A 22,698-nucleotide genomic window follows, 5' to 3' on the forward strand; every position below is an offset into this window, starting at 1 on the left:
GCTTTTGTTTGGTTTGGTTTTTCAAGACGGAGTTTCTCTGTGCAGCTCTGGCAGTCCTGGAACTCACTCTGTAGACCAGGCTGGCCTCAAATTCAGAATTCAGAGATCCGCCTGCCTCTGCCTCCCAAGTGCTGGGATTAAAGGCGTGTGCCACCACTGCCCGGCTCTACCAGAGTTTTTAGATGCTTCACAGGACAGATACTAAAAAGGTGGCTTGATGCTTGTTAAAACATGTGAAATAAAGATTTTTTTAAATTGGCTTATTTAAATGTTATAAATATGAGTGTTTTGTCTGTGTGTGCACCTGTGTATGTGTATATGTGTGTGTGTGTATGTGTGTGTATGTGTGTGTACATGTGCATGTATGTTGGGTGTTCACATGAGAGCTGTTCACTTTGCCTGCTGGCCAGAAGCCCTTTCACTGCAGAACTGTGCCTGGACTGTAGGTCTCACACCTATCTGTGGGCTTTTTCCTATTGAGCACCTCATGGGAGGAGTGGCAGAATCGGGCTTGTGCTTTTGACAAGCTCTGTTCCTGCATGTTTGAGGGAGACTCAACTCCCTTCTGCACAGCATTCAGCAGCAGCAGGTGGTACTTTCTAGTGTTTTAGCTCTCAGGCTTGGGTGCCTGCTCTCAACAGGCTTGGGTGCCTGCTCTCAACAGTGTGTGTCTGGATCCCAGCCCTTGGGACCAGTCAGTGTTACAGCTCTCAGGCCTGAGTGTCTGGATCCCAGCCCCCCACAGAGTCTGGTGTTCTTTTCTCAGCCTGGCTGTCTGAGACTCTGAGCCTTTGACGGCTCCCTGGAGTTCTTCTAGCAACCGAGGCCCTCGTTTTTCAGCAGATCTCCACAGCTCCTGCCTCCAACCACACATGGTTTTATTGCTCCTGCCCTAGCTTCTGGAAATCGCCATCTGTGCTTTGTTGTTTGGTTGGTTATTTTGTTGTTGTTGTTATTGTTTATTTGTTTTTTGTTTTCTTATGAGAAAGTATATCACTACATAGCGCTGGCCGACTGGGAACTTGCTAGGTAGACCAGGCTGGCCTTGAACTCACAGGTAGCTGTCTGCCTGTGGCTCCCAAGTACTGAGATTAAAGGCATGAGCCACCACACAGAGCTTCAGATGCCCGCTTCTTGCTATCCCATTGACACGGCTGCTATTGCCACCACCTCCCTTTCTTCCTGTTGTCTGCTCAGCGGCCTCTACCTACAACTCAAACCAGACAAGACCCCAGTATGGAGAAGGGTGATGGGCAGGAAGTCCCGCCCCTAGCTAAGGAACTGTTGTCAATTGATAGTTGCTAGGAGGAGAGTCAGGGTTTTGTTTTTTGTCTTTAAGAATATAGCCCCAGGTAAGTGGACCATGCTCCATCGGAAGGCCATAATCTGAGAATATATGGGCAGCACAAATTTGACTTTCGTGTGTTTAGAAAAAGAAAACAGAAGACAGGAAGTTGGGTGGAGTGGGAGGCAGGGGTGGATCTGGGAGAAGTGGAGGAGGAATGTGACCAAGATCAAAACACATTGTATGAAAGAACTCATAAAAATGAAGAGGAAACGATCAGAACTGAGCAAGCAATGAACACCAGAGAGACGCCTTTAATGGCCCCACACTGCAGTACCAGGGGCAACACAGGAAACTGTCTTTCTCAACACAGGGATTCCTTCACCTAGCCTATTTATATAGATGGAGCAGAACAGTGGCTTGGAGAGTCTGGCAAGGACATCTTTAACAAATGGGGCAGGCCTTCATTCAAACTCTGCACCAGTCAAGAGCCTTCTGCTGGGTTGCCAGGGGAAGCGCTTACCCTCAGGTCTGGGTAGAAATGGCTTCAGGGTCATGCAGGGTTCACTGAGGCTGTGACCAGCAGAAATCCAGGGGCAGGGTATTGAGGTCAGTGTGGCTGGCCCTGAGCTTCAGGAGACAGAGTTGGGCTTCCACAGCAAGAAGCTGCAGTTGCCACAGGGTTTCCTGAAGGCCCTGCATAGCTCAGAGCAGCAGCCTGCTGGCTATTTGGCACATAATAGTGGGGGGCACCAAGGAAGGGTCTCACAGCCAGCAGGTAGGGAGTCAACGTCCCTCTGACTCTCAATGTTCTCAGATTAAAACAAAAAATACCCCTGAGAAAGGATGGCTACAACAAAGGCTAGCTATCAATGGTCTATCAATAAATAGTATTTGACAGTGATTTGTCATGCTTAGTTCCTGTTCAGGTGCCTTAGAGAGTGATAAGTCCCCCTAACCTAGCTTGACTCCTAACTCCCTTTAATCCCTGTGTCTCCAACAGAGCTACAGAGACAAGGAAGGAGCAGCCACACTGGGGGCCACAGGAGGGCCCTCAGTGGTGTCCATGGCTGGCCTGGACCCCACATTGAGCACAAGTCACCCATTCTATGATGTGGCCAGACACGGCATTCTGCAGGTGGCAGGTAGGTTAACTATCTGGCTGGTTCCCAAGACTGATCAATATAGTTTTTAGGGGCTTGCAAGGTAGTGGGCTGTCACAGGCTGCCCCTCTCTATCTGGGCTACCGAAATGAAGACAATAATGAGAACAAGAGGACCCACCAGTGTTCCCAGACAGCAACACCAATGGCATCTGTGTCTCAAGTGCTGTCTGAGCTGCTCCGGGTAGTTCCCTACCTTAAGTGGATGACATCATTAAGTGAGGACGCTATGCTGTGTCTCAGCCACAGCAACAGACATCCGTAAAAGCTCATATTGTAAGCATCCTGCTCTCACAGGGTGTCAGGAGTCAGGACAACGTTCTTCTTCCTAGAATTCAGGCCTGCGGACCTCTCAGCATGCACTTAGAGCCCGACTCTAAGTCCCTGCACCAGCTGTCATCATTGGCTCTTCCTTCTAAGGAGCTAGGATCCTATCGAGGTAGCGGACAAGAAGTACTGTCCTCAGATAATTGAAAACCCCAGAAACAGGAGTAAAGAGTGTCCTGGAACCTGATGAGTGTAGGAGGAACATAAAACGGCTAGGACAAACGGCACTTGGTTGTTGGAAGGTTTTGGTGTCCTTTTTAGAAAGCTTTAGACTTAGGAAGGAGGGATGCTAGATCAAACATAGAGGACATGGATCCACATATCACATATCAACCGAAGAGAGGAAGGAAATGGTCACTTAAAGAATGTATGTATCGGGCAGTGGTGGCGCGCGCCTTTAATCCCAGCACTTGGGTGGCAGAGGCAGGCGGATTTCTGAGTTCCAGGACAGCCTGGTCTACAGAGTGAGTTCCAGGACAGCCAGGACTACACAGAGAAACCCTGTCTCAAACAACAAAACAAACAAACAAACAAAAATTATGTATGAGTACTCTGTCAATCTCTTCAGACATACCAGAAGAGAGCATCGGATCCCATTACAGATGGTTGTGAGCCACCATGTGGTTGCTAGGAATTGAACTCAGGACCTCTGGAAGAGCAACCAGTGCTCTTAACCGTGGAGTCATCTCTCCAGCCCCCCTATTAAATGCTTCTGATTTGGCAAATATTTATAAATAGAATCCTTTAGTGCACATTTAGTCTCAGCACATGAGAGACAGAGGCAGGCAGATCTCTGTGAGTTTCAGGGCAGCCAGGGCTACATAAAGAAACTCTACCCGCCCTAAAAAAATAAAAATAAAAACAAACACCCATAAAATGAACAAACAAAAAGCAAAAGAAAACAAACAAACAAACAAACAAAAAAAAAAAACCCAAAGAAACAAACAAAAACAAAAAACAGGAAAAAAAAACCACCGAATTTATCTTTTACTTTATGTTTATAAGCATTTTACCTTCCTGTATATCTGTGTACCACATATGTGCCTGATACTCTCAAAGGCCAGAAGAGGATGCTGGATTTCCTGGGACTGGAGTTATAGATGATCGTGAGACCTTATATAGATGCTAGGATCCAAACCCAGTTGTTCTGCAAAAGTAGCCAGGTGCTCTGCCAGATGGCTCTTAACCTAAGCCATGTCTCCAGCCCCAGGACCCATGTGGTTTTCTTAAAGCTTTTCAACACTTTGTGTGTGTGTGTGTGTGTGTGTGTGTGTGTGTGTGTGTGTGTGTGTGTGTGGTGTATGCGTGCCTGTGTCACCCACACATGTGTATGTGTGGTGTGTCTGTGTGGATGTATGTGTGCACATATGTACAAACGCACACATATGTGCTTGTATGTACATGTGTGTATGGGTGTGTGCATTTTGAGACAGGGTCTCTGACTGAATTCAGAGCTTACTAATTGGCTAGACTGGCCAGCCAGCCTTCTCTGGGGATCCACTTGTCTCTGCTTCCTCAGAGTTAGGATTATACATACTTGCCATCATACAAAACTTAGATTCTGAGTAATAACATTAGAGTATTGCTAAGTTTAGAGACTTGAAAATTTAGGAACCAGGAAGTCTGTGTGTGGCCAACCTGCACACGTGTCTCTTGGACATTTGAAAAGCATGTGTACTTTTCACTGTTGGGTGTGATGTTGTGTCTTTCAGTGAGGTTAGGTTGGTTAGTGATGCTGTCATTCAGATTTTCTGCATCCTTTTCCTGCTCTGTGTCTACCTAGCACAAGAATTTCTAAGCTCTGAAAATTGGACTTAGTTTAAAAATAAAAGGTGGACATTTGTCCCTTTGATTCTGTCCATCTTTGCTCCTTCTGGGTTTTTTATTTTTCTGTCTTAATTTTACCTATTATTGTTGTTAGGCTGTGTGCATGTCACAGTGTGCGCACGAGACCAGAGGACAGCTTTGTGGAATTGATTCTCTCCTCTTTATGTGGGCTCTGGGATTCGAACTCATGTCATCAGGCTTGCACACGAACTTGTTACCTGCTGAGCCATGCCCCTGGCCCCAGAAGAAAGAGCAGAGATCCAACCTTTCTGCTGCAGAGTTGTTTTGAGAAACAACTGGACCATAGCCCAGCTGGACCAGGAGCTGACTGAGGCTGGGGATGACCTTAAACCTCTGATGCTCCTGTTCCAGAGCCTCTGGAGCAGCCAAAATGGCTGTCCTGTATACCACCACCTCAGGTGAAGAAGGTGCTGGGGAGCTGAACCCAGGGTCTTTGGTGTGCTAGGAGGGTACCCTACCTACTAAGCCACATACCAGGCTTATTCTGTTTTTTGAGATAGGGTCTCACTATGCTAGCCTCCACCTGAGTGTCTCTCTGCCTCAGCTGCTTGAGTGCTGGATTGTCCGTGCGTACCCATCCTGGTCCCTGCCCTGTGTGTGAGGTTTTGTGATGAGTGTACATACTCGGGGTTGTTCTGTCTGCATGATGTGCTGTTAGTAAGTCCCCTTTATACCTTTTAATACTTGTCTTTTTTGTTTGGTTGTTTTTGAGGTACGATCTCATGTAGCTCAGGTTGGCCACAAACTTACTAGACAGCCAGGATGACCTCAGACTCCTCTTTCTGCTTCTTCCAGATGCTGGGATCACAGGCACACACCTCCACACCTATCTTCCCCTTGCCTTAGAGTGTGACCTTCCTGACCAGGGCCTCCATATAGCTGTCTCATTCTGGGAGCTGGCAGATGTGCCTCTCCATTCTTTCTCTTCCCACCTGAGGGCCCACATATACCTCTACAGAACATGCCCAGGGTCTTTTAGAGATGGAGACAGAATGGGAAGCCCATTCTCAGGGCCTTGTAGGGTACGGTGAGGAGTCTACACTTGGCCATGTTAGCTCCAAGGCCACAACCAACTTTGTGATTGACAGTTACTCTTTTGCTGAGGAGGAGAGTGCTGAAGGCAGGGGTGTGTGAGTGTGTGTCCGTGTGTGTGTCTGTGTGTACCTATGTGTGTGTATGTGAATATGTGTGTGGTGTGTGTGTGTCCACATGTGTGTGTGTCTCCCTCTCTGTGTATGTGCGTATGTGAGTATTTGCATGTGAGTGCAGATGTCCACAAGCTAAAGGCATCCGATACCCTGGAATTGAAGTTACAGGTGGTTGTGAGCTACCCAACATGTACTAGGAGCTGAACATAGGTTGTCTGCAAGAGCAGAAAAGGCTCTTAACCATTAAGCCTTCTCTAGCCCAAAGGATGGTTTTAAAGTGTTAAGCTGGAGGCTGAGCTGAGCTTCTGGACTGAGGATGGGATCCTTATAGTGTGGGTAAGATCTCTGGTGTGTGAATTGACACTTTAAGAGAAGTGGCTTGTCTTTTTAGGCCTCTGTCCCACCTGGTCTGCTGGCAGATGCCCCAGAGCTGGCTTCATTCACCATGGGATGTCCCTGTGGTTTATTATGTGTCCTTCAGTGTCACTAAGGGGCTGCCCTAGCTTAATTTCTATTGCTCTGATAAATACCATGGTCAAAAGCAGCGCAAGGAGGACAGGGCTTATTGTAGCTTATAGGCTAGAGTCCAGGATGCAGAGAGGTCAGGGCAAGAGCCTGGAAGCAGGAACTGGAGCCGAGGCCATGGAGGAACACTGCTTGGTCCTTCTGCCCATTTGGTCCGATCATCATAATGTCGTCAGTATAGTGGATCAGTATGATAATTTTGTGTAAGAGATGAAGATTCCCTGGAAGTAAGGTATGACACAGGACTGGAGAATTAGTGTACCCTTGTGGTATAACTGTAAAAGTGTGAGAACAAAGAGCTCCTGGAGGTCCTCGCGACATTTGCTAGATCAATAGATGCATACCGTGTACCAGGATATATGTAAATCTGTACAATCAAGGACACTATGTCTGGAATTGAAGTCACTACTTGATTAAGTTCCGATAGTCAGCTGTCATTCTCCGTGATCTGTCTGTGGGAGTCACCACCCCTACACCTTCCAATTTCTTGAGGGTGGCACTAATTTCTGTAATTCCTCCTGGGATACAATATTGTCTTTGGTTTACTAATTTCTTTGATAAAGGCAACTCCAATGGCCTTCATTTAGCCTTTCCTACCCTCACCCCATGTGTCAGGGAACCAACGTGGGAGTTCTGCCAACTTCTAAGTATATCATCCCAGTTGGGTGTTCTGGAACTGGGGAAATTACCACAGATGAATTTGGGGACCCACTGGACCTATTATGAATAAGGCTTTAGCCAAACTCCATTGATCACTTGACTTTCATATGCCTCTGCTTTTAACTGGAAGGCTTATTTGGGGGAAGAATTTTTAAAAACCAGTTTCCTAGGAGTGTCTGGAAGGAAAGGGACAGAGAGAGAGAGAGAGAGAGAGAGAGAGAGAGAGAGAGAGAGAGTGTTATGGGGTTTCTCCTGGCCTCTGAGTATAGAAACTTTTTTGTTTGGAGCACTCGAGGACAGGTTTTGTGCCTCCTGGGCTGGGCCAAGACACCGTATCCCCAGCCTGCAGGAGTAGCATCTCCTCCTGGCTTCTCCTGAGCTGAGGCATTGCAGCCATCAAGGAACACTGACTAAGCGATCTTGAGATCAGGCAAAGGGAGAAGGAGGAAGAGGCCACCAAAAAGAGGGTGTTGCTAAAGAGACTGGACATCACAGGTGGTGGCATGGGGCTGCAGGGGAGGGGGGACAGATACTCTCTGGTGCAGGGAAGCAGAGGATGGTGGGAGACACAGATGGTGGCTGTTCTGTGGGACCCAGGCTTTGTGTGTGTGGAGAGGCCTTCAGACTGATGCTATAGCCCGATGAGTCTAATCTGACTGTGTGATTGACAGTTATCTTTTCTTGCTGAGGATGAGAGTGCTGATGGCAGGGGTGTGTGAGTGTGTGTCCATGTGTGTGTGTGTGTCTCTCTGTGTGTGTATCTATGTGTATGTATGTGTATATGTGTGTGTCCATATGTGTGTGTGTCTCCCTCTGTGTGTGTATCTATGTGTATGTATGTGTATATGTGTGTGTCCACATGTGTGTGTGTCTCCCTCTGTGTGTGTGTATCTATGTGTATGTATGTATATATATGTGTGGTTTATGTCCACATGTGTGTGTGTGTCTCCTTCTGTGTGTGTGTGTGTGTGAATATTTGCATGTGAGTAGAGAAATGCCCCTTGGGTTCTGACCTTGCTGGGCCAACTTAACTCTCTTGTGCCATTTAATCATGGTGTCTTTTGGAATGGTCATACTGTGACTCAGAACTTTACCTGAGGGATTGGTGGCCCTCGGATGTGGGCCACAGTTGGCATTGGTACCCAGTGGCCCAGGCAAGAGGACCCACTTTGGAAAAGTCCCTGTTTTCTGCTGTTGTGCTGAGAGCCCCTGCCAGACAGGGGAGGTGACTGTGTTGTGTGTTAGAGCACAGATCTCTGAATAAGCAGAGGCCTAGCCACAGTTCTTAAGGAGAGGGAAGTGAATGGATACTGCATCTGCAAGCAGATTGTTCTGGAATCTTAAATACCAGCCAGGCTCTGGAGCTTCTCAGAGGAGGAGCGATGTGGTGCTGTACATAACAAGCAGCTTTGCCAGGCACAGAGGTGGGACTCAAAGCCCACCCGTGCCCACACAGCGAGTGCATGTGATCCTGGTTTATTCTGATTCATTATCTTTCTAGGCGTGTGTTCCTCCGGCCTGCATCACGTTTGGGGGAGCAGGGGAGGAGAAACCCTGAGCATGGCTATAAATACTTTTTTAAAACACAAGTTAGTTTAAGAGGGGTCTCCTTGTAGAATCGGGCTTTCATTTTCTTCCAGGACCTGTCCTACAAGCAAGCAAGCAAGCAAGCAAGCAAGCAAGCAAGCAAGCAAGCAAGCAATCACAGATGATCAGGGCTTCAGGGAAGGAGATGGGCAGCAGCCCCCAAGGGGGCTGCAGGGCTCTCCTCAGGCTTCTCAGGGAAGAGCAGGGCTGTAGACATCCAGCCTGCTGGGTCCCCTGGGGTGAGGCCAGGCAAAAGGAGAAGGAGGAAGAGGCCACCAGAGGAGCCTGGAGATCATAGGTGGCGGCATGGGGCTGCAGGGTAGGGAGGACAGAGGTCTCTGATGCAGGGAAGCAGATGATGGTGGGAGACACAGATGGTGGCTGTTCTGTGGGACTCAGGCTTTGTGTGTGTGGAGAGAGCTGCAGACTGATGCTCAGGTTTAGTGAGCAGCAAGGGGCTGCCGCCATGTGTCCTGGTATACCTGAGACAGGATGAGGGATAGAAGAGACATCCTGAGTTCTAAATAGAGACACATGTGTCCTTCCTTCTGAGAGTCGAGATAGAGGTAACTAACCTGAGGTGCAGTGTCCCCCTCAGGAGGGGACAGGCTCAGCCACATCACAGTGGCACCTACATAGCTCTGGCCTTTGGATCTCTAGACACTGTAAGATAAGTAACACAACAGATTGCATTATTTCTCTTGTTGGTCTATGCAAACTACACATGAATCTATTTCCCTTCACCAAGTTCTGTTTCCTAAGACCCTCTGGAATACAGAGAAACTAAGATTATGGACCCAAGTGACAGGTAACTACCTAGGGCTGCTGGAACAGAGGGCCCCCATCTAAGGAGCTTCTAACAGCAGATATTCAGTCTCATGGTTCTGGGGTTCAGAAGTGAGAACCCAGGGTGTGGTGGGCTGGTTACTCCTGTAGGCGCTGAGGAAATCCACCCCAACCTTCCCAGCATTCTTTGCTCTTCCTGGGGTTCCTTTGTACCTCTTGGCCTTTGCCTGTCCCCACACTGCCCACCTCCCCTGCCCCATGACTGTGTTCTCTCCTAAACCAGTTCTCTCCCACCTCTTTGTTCTAAATCCAAGATGGCCCCATCTTGAACTTTAACCTACTTAAATCTGTGATGAGCCTGTTTGCAAATAAGGTCACATTTAGGGGCCCTAGGAAGTCGTGAGTTGGTTTTTGGGCAAGGGAACAGTATTGAGCCCAAAGCCGCCTCCGTAACGCCTTTCCCTAATGTCTATACGAGATGTCCACTCAAGGGCAGCACTGCCCACTGCATCGTGACACAAGTGCAATGACCAGCATGGTGGCTTCTCAACACGTGTCACTGCTGAACCCGAAGTGTGTATAGAGAATACCCTGAGGTGCCCATGGCAGTCCGCAGCCCTCCACATACTGTAACCCCATAACACACGTCTGGCTTCTCAGTCCTGCTTTCTCGACATGTGCATGGGGTGGTGTGTTCACAGATGTGGAGCACAGTGTGGGAGGCCAGGGGGCAGCAGCTCGGTTAGAACGACAGGTGTGTTTGCAGGTCAGGGGACTCAGGAGGGGTGACATCCATGGCTGAGGCAGGAGGATGCCTTCTATGAAATGAAGCCAGGTGTGGTAGCACATGCCTGCACTTCTAGTGCTTGGAAGCAGGTAGGAGTTCCAGAGATTCCAGGGGATGCAGCCCAGCATTGCCACCAGAAACCTGGGGACAACTTCTCCTTGGAACCTCCGCTATGGTAAAGCTAGGTAATTTTGTTTTATTTATTTATTTATTTTTTGATACAGTAACTATGTAGCTCTGGCTGCCCTGGAATTCATTCTGTAGACCAGGCTGGCCCCAAATTCACTAAGAATTAACAGGAAGAACAAAAAGGACCTCAGGCTGAGGGCCTCTCTCCCTTCCTCTGTCCTCTTGATTTTTTTTCTGCTCATCCTGCCTCAGGAGGATCTCCCATTCCAGGCCAGCCTTATTGCAATTCAGGCCTTGTTGCAAAGAGGTGAGCTGAGATGGTTCAGTGAGTCAGGGTGCCTACCGTCAAGGCTGAATTTGATCCTAGGCCCCACATTGGTGGAAGGAAAGAACCAAGTGCCAGTTGTCACAGGTCTCACACACACACACACACACACACACACCATCACAAGTCACACACATACTGTCACAAGTCACATACACCCCTGTCACAAGTCTCTCTCTCTTATACACACACACACACACACACACACACACACACACACACACTCACACTCTGAGAAATCGTAAGAGAGACCCAGAGCTATAAATGAAGACCCCATCAGCCAGGTCTCTTCTGCTTTTGATCCCTGGGGAGCTGGTCTCTTTCTTGTGTCCTGGTCCTCAGCACATGTCCCAGCTGTGCTCCCCTGTGTCCTGTGTTACCTGTGATAAAGTGTGAGGGCAGAGCTGTATGAGGAACAAAGCCCCAGGGATCCAGCTTGCAGGAGCTGTGAACAGAGGCTGCTGGTCCTCAGCATGATATGACATTAGTCCTGACCCTAAGTCTTCCAGTGTGCACACTGGGTTCCATAGAGACAGAAGGAAGGTCCGCCCACGGGGCTCACAGCCTGTGGAGTAACATATGCAGCATTTGGGACCTCAGCAGTTACCTTCCCTCTGGAGAGAGGCCGTGTGGTCTCTAGCTCACTAAGTGTCACTTACTATATGCCTGGCGTGAGCCTGGACTCGGGATGGGCCTTCAAGTCCACATGAGAGCCATCTGAAAGGACTCCTGTCACCAAGGCTACCATGGCTGCCACCAGTACCAGTTGTTTGCTTCTTTCCTAGCCAGCAGAGCTGTATGTACCTCTCTGAAGCTGAAGACCTTCCCCTGTCCTGTGTACAAGGAGGCCAGAGGCTTCCGATCCAGTGGCTGTTGCCAGTCCTCAGAACACGTTTGTTCCTAAGGCCTAATGGCAGTCTTGTGTGCTAAGAGCGGATCACAGCACAGGGTGACTTGGCCTCCTATGTGGTCCTGTCCCATTCAGGGACAACTGGTCCCTGACCCCTCTGGCTTTCTCCAAGACTCAGAGTCCTAGGAGAATACTAAGGGACACTTTTGTAAGAAAGAGGCATCTGTATCCTGTACTTGAAGTCAAATGTGGCTAAAATTAAACCCACCCATGGGACCTGGCATCCATGGGACCTGGTGCCCATGGAACCTGGCACCCATGGGACCTGGTGCCCATGGGACCTGGCGCCCGTGGGACATGCCACCTGCGGGACCTGGCACTGGTGACTTAACCTGGTAGCTCCAGTGTTCCCTCTGTTAAATGGGAGTGATGCGACAGTAGGAAGGTTTTCTCAGGAAGTGTATATGTCACCTACCTCCCCTGGGTGTCGCCTGAGCCCCAGTCCTAGGCATCCCAGCCGTTGCTCAGTCTGGCCTCCTCTGGCCACCATGACTTAGGACTGAGGAAGTCCAGCCCAGTGGCTGAAGGCTCACACCTTTGTTCCTCCAGGGGATGACCGCCAAGGGAGACGCATCTTCACTTTCAGCTGCTGCCGGTTGCCACCGTTGCATCAGCTCAACCACCAGCGTTTGCTTGAGTAAGTACTACTCTGTTCTCTGAAGCACGCATCTGCCTCCCAACGTGGTCATCTTGGTCTCCATTTCCAGTGAGGCCTTTGGTAGCTGTATGACCTAGGGTCAGTGAGGTAATACCTCACTTGAACTTCAGGTGTCACCTATGGGACAAGGAGAGTCTCCACATGGTCCTGGATATGACCTGAGTGAGCATGGCCAGCTCCTGACCCCTGCTGGCTGACCGTGGTGGCTTCTGTTTCATGGATGTTAGTAAATCACAGTGTAGAGCTAACAACTGTCCTGAAGGAACCCTGTGTCTTGTGCCCTCCAGGTATCTGAAGTACACACTGGACCAGCATGTGGAGAATGACTATACTATTGTCTACTTTCACTATGGCCTCAGTAGCCAGAACAAACCATCGCTAGGCTGGCTCCAGAATGCTTACAAGGAGTTTGACCGGAAGTGCGTACAAGGGGGACACAAGGTTGGGAGGCACACAGGGACTGAATGGGGGTGGAGAGGGGCCATGGGCTATGCAGTGGGTATGGACAGATGCTAACGCCTCATTTTAGTGATGGAGCGAGTCCATTTGGGAGAAGGCTACAGAATCTCAACACTTCTGTCCTATTGCTGGAGGCAGAAGCGTCTAAGGTAACTAGAGGATTAGCAACTGGGCAAAAGGCAGTGATTATTATGTTTGGGTTTTTGAGACAGGTTCTCACTGTGTAGCCCTGCCTGGCCTGGAACTCTCTATGGAGACCAAACCTCTATCTTTTAAGGGTTAGGATTAAAGGAATGTGCCACCATACCTAGCAGGCCACTGGTTTTTGAAGGGTGACAAGTGAGAGGTCACATCTGCAGATAGAGGAGGCCACCTATATCCAATGTGAACAGCCGTTCACATGTATCCTGAAGGACATCAGAGAACACGGCTGTCCCTGCATAGGGATGGAGTACTTTCTGGCTTCCTGCTCTCTTACCCTGGGGTCAGTGGTGCTAGGTAGAGGTTGGAGAGAGAGACAGCCAGTGGTCTTCAGATTGGAGGAGCTGAACCTTCCTGCTTTTTTCCCACTCTTGGCCGGATCTGGTGGGGCATGCTTGAAATCCCAGCACCCTAGAGACGAAGGCAGGAGGACCAGAGTTCAAGGCCATCCTAGGCCACATGAGGTTGAGGCCAGCCTGGGCTACATTTGGCCATGTTTCAAGAATAAAACCCAATTTAATAAAGATTTCCTCCACTCTCTAAGAAAAGCAGGTGGGGGCAGGGAATGGGAATTTTTATCTTGGCTCCAAAGAAACAAAACAAGTGGGTGCTTTAGGCACAGAAACTATCCAAGACTGATGATAGGTGGAGGAAAATGAGCTGGCTGTCCCTAGAAGCCTGCACCTGGGATTCTGGCTCTGATTTGTTCTGGGAGAGCCTTCAGATGCCTGTGCTATGCTCTGGAGGAACCCCACGGGCCTCCTTGTTATCTCCCTCCAAGGCTACACCTGCTAAGGGTCCACTCCTTACACAGCCTGACTCCAGGAGCGCTTGCCCTGTTTGAGGCTTCTCATGAGACCGGCTCCCTCTTCAGTGGATGTGGAGTAGCTTCAAGCTCTCTCACCTTGTGAGATGTGATTCAAATAGTGCTCCAGTCACAGGGCCTCAGCATCAGATCTCCAGATGCCACTGGTGGCCTTGCGCTTTTGGCTTTGCAATCTCTGCCGAGGGGCTGGATGGCAACGGGGCACTGGCCAGCACTGACACGTAGGACATGTCCTCTCCTCTCACTTACATCACCTGGGACACATGACTTGGTGTGTCATTTAGTGGTGTACGTGTAAGAAATAAGTCAGTGAAGGAAGAGGAAAGAACAGACTCAGTTCAACTTCAAAGTGACAAGAGCAGACCTTGCTGGTCTGAGCTTGCTAGTCTGAGATGTTAGTGTCCTCGTGCCTTGTGGCTTGGAGCTAAGAGTACAGGAAAACACTGTACAGGATCTGAGAGTCAGTTTTTTACTGATGAGGGCTCTGGGCAGGTTTAATAGCTTTCATTCTGAAAGTGCCAACTAGGCACTTTCAGAAGATGGCCTTTCATCCATCTTCTGCACCCATGAGAATATCCTTAGCTACGGGCTCCACTTCATTCATGTGCAGTGTAAATGATGCAGTGGGCGGGACAAGGCAGAGGGATCAGAGCGCTCTTGTGTGTGTGTGCATCCGCTGGCACGTGTGCGCATGCACGCGTTCAAGCCAGAGGTCAATCTCAACTGTCATTCCTTCTTAGGCACCGTCCACCCTGTTTGTTGAGACAGAGTCTATCATTTGTTTAGAACTTGCCCTGTAGGCTGGCTGGCCACGGATCCTCCTGTCTCTGCCTCCCCGGCACTGAGATTTCAAGCACCTGCCACCACACCCCAGCTTTCCTTACACGGGTTCTAGGGTTCCCCAGACACTTTACCAGCTGAGCCATCTTCCCATCTCCTTCTCTTTTTGGTTTTGTTTCACAATAGGGTCTCACTGTGTATCCCTAGCTGGCACTCTCTACATAGACCAAGCTGGCCTCGAACTCACAGAGCTCCACCTGGTTCTGCCTCTCAGATCCTGGGATTAAAGGCGTGTTTCCTTCAACTCAGTTCCTTCCGAGTTTTAATCCATGTCCTTTAGCTTGCTGAGATATGGATTTTCTGAGGCTCTGGCCTGCTGGGCAGTCATTCAGTGTGGAGTGCGGCAGAGTTCAGGGACTTGAAATCACCTCACCTTTCCCTCCTCAGGTACAAGAAGAACCTGAAGGCGCTGTATGTTGTGCATCCCACTAGCCTCATCAAAGCACTGTGGAGCATCTTCAAGCCCCTCATCAGGTGAGCATGTACCCTGTAGACCCTCACACCACCATCTCTGGGGTGCACCTCTCTTGGAGGGCTCCATGCAGGTCTGCCTCTGAGGCATCTATAGGATATCATGAGGGGGGTCACATGACTGCCCAGATCATGCACTAAGGCTCTCTGAATTTGTGGACAGGTATGCTGCCCCATGACATTGTTGTCACAGCTAGTATTTTAAATACACCGTGACCTGAATGCCCACTTTTTTTTTTTTTTTTTTTTTTTTTTTTGGTTTTTTGAGACAGGGTTTCTCTGTGTAGCCCTGGTTGTCCTGGAACTCACTCTGTAGACCAGGCTGGCCTCGAACTCAGAAATCCACCTGCCTCTGCCTCCCAAGTGCTGGGATTAAAGGTGTGTGCCACCACCGCCCGGCTGAATGCCCACTTTCTACCTCTGTATCTTGGTTCCCAAGGTCACTGTCCAGTTCACAAAGCCCAGGAAGGGCTCCAGTTTACACAGCAGGGTAACTGTAAATGCAGAGGCTGGAACCCAGGCACACGGGCTCTCACTTTTGGCGAATGACCAGGGACAGCCTGTTCCCTACAGCTGGGTATGATATAGCGAGGAAGCTCAGTGCCCAAGTGTTCTCGTAGACTTGGTCCTGTGGGTGTGGACACTCCACAACAGGCCTCAGTGCCTCGGTATCCACCCCATCTTGGTGCAGACAGTTCACCCTGTGAGGTGCTGTCTCTATCGTCTGCTGGTATACTCTGTGTGACTCGCCCATGGCCATGTTTCAGACTTCTCTGGAGCAGGAGAAGGCACAGACTTTTTCTGGAAACTCAGGATGGGTAGCCCAAGCCCATGGGCTAGCCTTTTACTCCCTGCATTTGAGCAAACAGCCCAGAAACGTGGGGACTTCTGTCAGCTCTTCCCAAGCCAGGACTCTTTCTCATTGGACAGTGATTTCTCTGACAGTACCAGGAAGAGCAAGGACAGTAAAACCTGGCTCTGCTGAGACCCCAGGGACGTCTTCATTTCCTCTACATTTAGCCATAAATCAGGCACAAACTGTCCCCAGCCACACATGGTGAGTGGGTGAGCTTCATCAGGAAAGCCTAGTATTTGCACAGGGCAGGTTGGGACACTCAAGTGAAGGAACACATTCAGAGAGGAAGTGGCAGCATCTTTCCTGGTCAGCCAGGAGGACTCAGGAGGGTTTTCAGGAGGAGCATTCTAGTGCAGGGAGGGCACACACATAATGGGTGGACACTCTTTGCTGGACATGGCCCTCGAAACCTTTGCTGCCTCTTCCCCCATCATATCCCCCCGACCCCACCCATTTGTTGATATCTACCTACAGTGGCTCAGAAGTCCACAACCAAGAGGGAGGTTCATGTTGTGCCCTGTGTGTAGGTGAGAAAGTAGGACAGAGACAGGGCTGGGCATCACATCCTCTCTCCCCACTCCCCCTCTGTGCATGGAAAACTCCCATCCTCCTGCATCCCCACCTCCTACCTGCCTCCTTGAGGGCTCAGCTGTGTGTCTTACCATGCTGAGTTCTCAGGTCTCCATCTCTCAGACACAGCCACACTGTTGGTAATCAGACCCCTCTTCACTGGACAATGAGTGACCCTAAAGGTCATTCGGGTCCCAGAGCCTGCAAATCTGTCACGTTCCACAGCACAAGGGTTATGCAGATGAGATTAAGCTGACAGAAGACAACTTGGGATGTTCTCCCCGGCTCTCTCGGGCTTTCAGGGTGAGCAATGGGGTCCTTAATGGGTAGCCTTTCCTGCACTGTCAGGAGAGAAGCTCAAAGGTGCCGCACTGCTGGCTTTGAGGATGGAAGCAAGAGTCCCACACCAAGGGTCACAGGCACCTTTAAGAACTAGAAGAATTAAGGGGCCCACAGCCCTGCTCTTTCCCACTGACCTGAACCCACGGAGGGGATGCTGTTGCCATTTTAAGTTGTTTCTTTTGCCCTGGGTCCCTGACAGCTGCCTGGAGACCATGCATCTATATCCTAGGACCCCAGAACCCCACTAGTACATGCTCTTGAATGTCTGCCTGCATCAATGTGATCAATGTGTGTGCTTACGCCACACATTTCTACTTGGTGTGTGCTTGTTTGCATTCACTCAAGTATACACACACACACACACACACACACACACACACACACACACACACGTGCGCGCACACTCCATCAGTGGCTCCTGGAAAGTGCTGCTGCCCTGCCTCACCTCAAGCCTCACCCCACACTGCAGCTGGCCTACAGCTCAATGTGCCTTCCCCACTGCCCTCATGTTCTATGGAATGTGGCATGCACCACCAGGCCTGGTTTACTCTAGAATGTCTTTAACTCTCCTTTTGGGATTGAATTATCTCTTCAATCAGTGTTATATACACCAAACCATCTTATGTAGGCAACCATGTCCTCTCTACTTCCAAACAGGGGTGGTCGGTGCTCTGAGAGGCCATACAGTTTCCACAGCTGTGCCAGGGAAATGTTAGTGATCCCCGCCCCCTCCAAAAAATAGACAGGAGCCGATCAGATACAACTCACAGCAGGACCTTTATTCTATTCGAGCTAGCTTGCCCCCACCACCACCACCATACCACTGTCACGCAGGATGGTTTTGGTGGTGGGGGAGCCCCGAATGTCTATCAGGGCAAGGCTTTATAGTAAGCAGCAAGCAGGAAGCACGTGTGCAAGCATCTAATTGGACAGCTATTGTGGCCTTTAACATGATTGGCTGGTGCTGGGAGTTGTACCATAAATTTAGTTTCTGCTCCCTTCTGCATTGGTGGTTGTTAGTTAAGGGGATGAGCTTGTAACCTGGGGTGCAGGTTTGTTGGAGGAATAACCTAGAGACACTGTTGAGGGTGTAACCTGGAAACTCTGGTCTTGCTGAGGATTGGCCTAGAGACTGGAGCTAGGCTCAGGTTTTGTTGGGGGTCAACTTGGAAACTAATGTTAGGTACCAGCCTGTTAGTTTGAACCTGAGTTCAAACTTAGGTCAGGTTCTCTAAAAAGGAGTCTGAATTTAAAAGATTTGACATCTCAACACAGCTTGTGAAGGACTCTGGACTGGGATGTAACAACAGACTGAAACCAGAACACAGGATGAAGTGTGTACTCACATAGACTTGAGTTGAATCCTGAATTATTGTCCTGACTCAGTCTCTTCTGGCAGCTGTGGGTGTGGCACAAATCTCTCATGCCTGTGCTGGAATTCCTGACTGAGCTGCCCAAGTACCACCCCCCAGCAGGGTAACAGCCCAGACGGGTCATGTCTACTTACCCTCACTAATCCTAGGGTCCAGCGGGTGCCTGGCTTACAGAAATCATGAGGCAGCTACAGAGAGAAAGGTGGTGTGTGGCTCCTGAGTGGGCAGGAGTGACATGGGAAGTCCCCAGAGTGCTGAAGCAGCTGTCACTGTCTAGAAAGGACAGCTAGGACCTTAGTAGGCTCAGTGGGCTCTTCCTGTCCACACACAAACAAAAAACATTGATAGCATTTCATACCCCAGAGGAAACTTTAATGTCCCCAGAGCAGGGGCTAAACTGTCCCTGATTTGTCTGTTATCTGAATGGATAGGAGGTGAGGACATCCCACAAGACCTGTCCCAACCCCTTCCTCAGGGCCCAGGGCCCAAGTTCTTCCACAGCTGCGATTCCTGGCAGCACCCTTGCAATCCTTGAAGGCTACCTTGCTTGTGGCTGGAATCTGATCCACTCTTGTCCACAAGAGGGAGCCAGTGCACAGGCCTTGACCTCCTTTAGGGTATGGGAGGGAAGTGGTTAGGCCACAGCTGGCGTTGGACCCAGAATTCTACTCTGCTCATTTGGGTGTCCCATCTATCAAATCCCTGCAGCCTTGTTTTTTTCAGGCAGTGGTAAGTTGGATAATCTTATTTTCACATTATCTACAATGTGGAGAACACACAGGTTGTTCTAACTGCAGCAGAGTCTGGCTTTGCCTTTTCTGCAAAATTCTGCAGAATGGCCCAAGTCCAGAGTCTATCAGTGGGACCCAGGCCTTGGCAGGCCAAGTGCCTTGTCCAGGATCCCAGGGAGAGAACAGAAAGGTTGGTAGAGGCTGTTCTGTCTCCCCGTGACCTTCTGAGACACCTCTGGACAGTCTCCCAAGGTCCCTGCCCTTTGGTCTCTCAGGGAGAGGAGATGGCCCAACACAAAAATCATCACTCACCTCGGACCATAGTGACCCCAGACTTGCAAGCTTGGTTCACTGGCCCTCTGAGCTGGCACGTAGTTATGGTCAGTATCAAGGTCAACCTGGCAGTATTGACAATCCCATGGGAAAGGGACCTCTGGGTGTGTCTGTGAGGGGTTGTCCTATTAATTGAAGTGGGAAGACTTGCACCCTATGGGCGGAACCATTCCCTAGGCAGCAGATCCTGGGTCGTGTAAAGGGAGAGCAGTAGTATACATGTGCACATTCTCTGCTGGCCTGAACAGAAGGTGACCCGCTGCTTCGAGCAACTCCTACCTTGACGTCACTGCCATGATGGAGTGTGGCTTGAACTTTGAGCTGAAATAAGTCTTTCCCCCTTAAGTTGTCTTTGTCTGAGTATTTTATCACAGCGACAGAAAAAGAAACTAAGACACATACATCCGCTCCATATAGAAAGGAGCCTCTATGCTGTGTGCTCTATGTAAATTCACAGCCAGTTCAAAGCCGAGGCATAATTATTTTATACAGGTGAGCCTCTAGGGCCTTTACTGTATTCTGGATCTCAGTGCATGCCCTGTCTTTTGTTTGTTTGTTGGGGGCGGGGGTGGGGTGGGGTTCAAGACGGGGTTTGTCTGTTCAACAGTTTGGCTGATCAGGAACTCTGTAGAGCAGGCTGGCCTTGAACTCACAGAGAACCATCTGCCCCTGCCTTCTGAGTGCTGGGATTAAAGACATGCCCCTCAACGTTTTACACTCTTGCTTCTCCTTCCTCAGTCACAAGTTTGGGAAAAAAGTCACCTACTGCAGCAACCTGCTTGAGCTCCGAGAACACCTTCAGTGTGACCAGCTGCTCATCCCCCCGGAAGTAGTGCGGTGAGGGTCTGCCCCCTCCCCCAGCCCCTCCCCCCTCCCCCACCCCCCTATTCTCCCCCGCATGGCTCTGGGGTCCAGTATCTTCGCACATGAGGGAGAGCAAGCCACGAAGGCTGCATATAGTGCAAGTACAAACTGATTAAAAACACATCCAGGCACGGGGTTTGCCGTTCTGCTTCTGAGCCGGATATGAAAGGGGTTCCCTGGTGTGCTGATGAGCGTGTGTGGAATGAAATGTTCCAGGAGTGGCAGGCGCAGGGGCTTGGGAAGACAGCTAGCAGCGTTCCATTCAGCTCCTGCTGAATGCCTCACTGAGTGTCTGGCAAGCCGGAACGCAGGGTCAATGAGCAGAGACACCCTGGCTTCAGGTGTTGGGTGCCAGGCAGGCCAGCTCCAGTGACTCCTGAGACTCATCTTCACTTCTCTCTGAGGATGCAGCACCCTGCCCAGGATGCCCGAAACTTACAGAGATAGGACATGTGGGTTTCCTATCGATGCTGTTGGGGCTGTCTCCACATAGCACTTGGAGATGACTTCCATGGCTAAGGCTGTCCCTCTGTGAGGTGACACTCTCCTGTTGTGTCCATAGGTATGATGAGAAGCTGCAAAACCTGCACAAAGGCCAGCTGCCCCCGCCCACCAAGACGCCACCACCTCGGCCGCCCCTGCCCACCCAGCAGTTTGGCGTCAGCCTGCAATAGTAAGTGAAGGATAGTTACCCTGCTCTCCTGAGCAGTGGGAGCCCTCTCTGTCCAGGGAGGTTGCCCCAGGCCTCTGCCTCCTGCCTATAGGAGCAATAAAGGGTCAAGTCCCCTCTGAGTCTGAGTGCCCACTGCTCCACCTGTGCCTAGGCAGAGGACAAGAGATTCTTGGTCACCCTTCAGGTCTGGCTCCCTGCTCTTTGTGCCTCTCCTGTCATCTTCCAAGTGAGACATACTCATGGGACTTTGATCTTTGGTGGGTCTGTCATTTCCTACCTGTTTTCTAGGCCAGCTTCATTCCCATGCATCTTGGGCCCCTCCTCCAGAAGCCTTCCCCGGTACCCCATCACACAGCACCCCATAGCTACCGCCAATCCAAGTTCCTCAACCTCTGGGTCATGAGTTTGTCCCTCTTTGGGGGTTTCATGCCCAGGTAGTAGCCCTGGCCAACACAAATCCAAGGCAATGTTTTATCCTAAAGCAGTTGGAGCTGCCAGGCCGCCCACAGCACACTGAGGAAGAGCTGGGCACTTAGTTAACCGCTTTGTGTTAGAAACTTGCACGAGGTTTGATGTTCACTTAAAGCTCTGGCCGCCTTAAAGGTCCATGAGGAGCTGGGAACCCTGGGAAGAGTTTAAGGGAAATCTGTTGGGGATTTGTTTGTCCCTGTCCTTCCTGGGCTACCAGGACAGGATTCCTCATGTTCTCATGTGGACTCTGAGATAAGACCCATCCAAATGCTCTCACGGTCTGCAGTGCGTGTGTAGAAAACAAAATATGCCCAGTGGATGTCGCATCCTAAGTCCCAGTACCCGTGGTTGCAATTGGCTTGCAGGAAGAACTTTGCAGACATGAGCAGGATCTTGAGATGGGGGCTATCTGGGACATCTTGGTGAGCCCAGGTTAGCCCCTTAGGGTTGTATAAGCAAGAGTCTGTGAAGCTGTCTGAGTATATCCCGGAGCCTCCAGGTACCAGCCCTGCACCTACTCTGGATTTACGTTGTAATGTAATTCGGGGTGTTGTTTTAAGCTAATTCGTTATCACAGCCATCGGAGAGCAGCTCGAGGTGGTGAGAAGGCTGTTGCATGGTTCTGTACCTGTCAGCTAGGGAGGTGTGATAAAGCGGTGTTCCCTGAGAGGATGGAGCTGGATGTGTCTGCAGGGGAGGAGGGGAGCATCCCGGGATAACACAAAGAGCACTGTTGTTCCATGTGTCTCCCCGGCTCCGCACTATTTGATGGAGCTTTCTGTTGTGACGGGCGTGGTCTGCTGGACCAACTCCAGGTTGAGTGAGCACATGGCTACTTCCTGTCTTAACACCTTCAGTAGCACCTGTGCCTGCTCTTACTGGGTCACACAGTACCTCCCCACCCAACCACACGTTCTCAGAGAGAAAATATGGTGAAATAGTTTGCCCCCAAAACTAGAGCACAAACTTGCCACTAGAGAGTACATTCCTTTTCACGGATTATGAAAGTTTGTTGCTGTCACTCCCTGGTGGTCCACACATCATAGACTCTCCCTACCACCACCCCAAAGGCAGGAGAGAGCAGGTGCCTGCAGTAACTGCAATCACCTCTAGGGGTCGCTGTTGAGAGCTCATCGCTCGGGCACCAGGTCATCAAGAGACAGTTTTCAGAATGTTTCCCAGACCTCTCTGCGCCTTTCCTGTCTCTATGGTTCTGCTGCCAATATCCCTAGTGGTTCTTCCATTCAGAGCTCCTACTAATGGCTCCTACTAAAGGCTTCAGACATGCTATCTGATGGCCCGTCATATCCTGCAGAGCTATCTCGGTTTTCTATAACAGGGCTGGGAGTGCTTGTCACTAGGCCAGAGCATGCTGTATTTCACCATATACTGTGATATGCCATCCGCCTGTGATGCAGCGACATATCTGGGGTTCACTGGGCTCACTAGCCAGCTGGCCTAACCTAATCAACACCTAGTGGGCCAGTGAAGAATGACATCCAGGTTGTCCTTAAGTTGTTCCTCATACTCACAAGCACACACACACACCCA

At 50.1% G+C, this 22,698-nt stretch overlaps 1 protein-coding gene across 5 annotated transcripts in view; it reads left to right on the forward strand.

Annotated features, from left to right (window-relative positions):
* Positions 1–22,698, forward strand: part of Arhgap8 (Rho GTPase activating protein 8) — a 46,360-nt gene that overhangs the window by 11,088 nt on the left and 12,574 nt on the right. For all 5 annotated transcript variants that reach the window (XR_013103398.1, XM_076911783.1, XM_076911784.1 and 2 more), the window contains exons 2-7: positions 2,289–2,430; positions 12,029–12,116; positions 12,425–12,556; positions 14,851–14,937; positions 19,878–19,976; positions 20,566–20,676. Coding sequence is in view for 4 of the 5 variants with exons in the window: in XM_076911783.1 (XP_076767898.1) it covers positions 2,289–2,430; positions 12,029–12,116; positions 12,425–12,556; positions 14,851–14,937; positions 19,878–19,976; positions 20,566–20,676 (659 nt within the window). In the remaining variant the exon portion in view is untranslated. The remainder of the gene's footprint in view (positions 1–2,288; positions 2,431–12,028; positions 12,117–12,424; positions 12,557–14,850; positions 14,938–19,877; positions 19,977–20,565; positions 20,677–22,698) is intronic.

The sequence above is a fragment of the Arvicanthis niloticus genome, chromosome 13 (genome assembly GCF_011762505.2).
Source record: "Arvicanthis niloticus isolate mArvNil1 chromosome 13, mArvNil1.pat.X, whole genome shotgun sequence".
Taxonomy (NCBI): Eukaryota; Metazoa; Chordata; class Mammalia; order Rodentia; family Muridae; genus Arvicanthis; species Arvicanthis niloticus.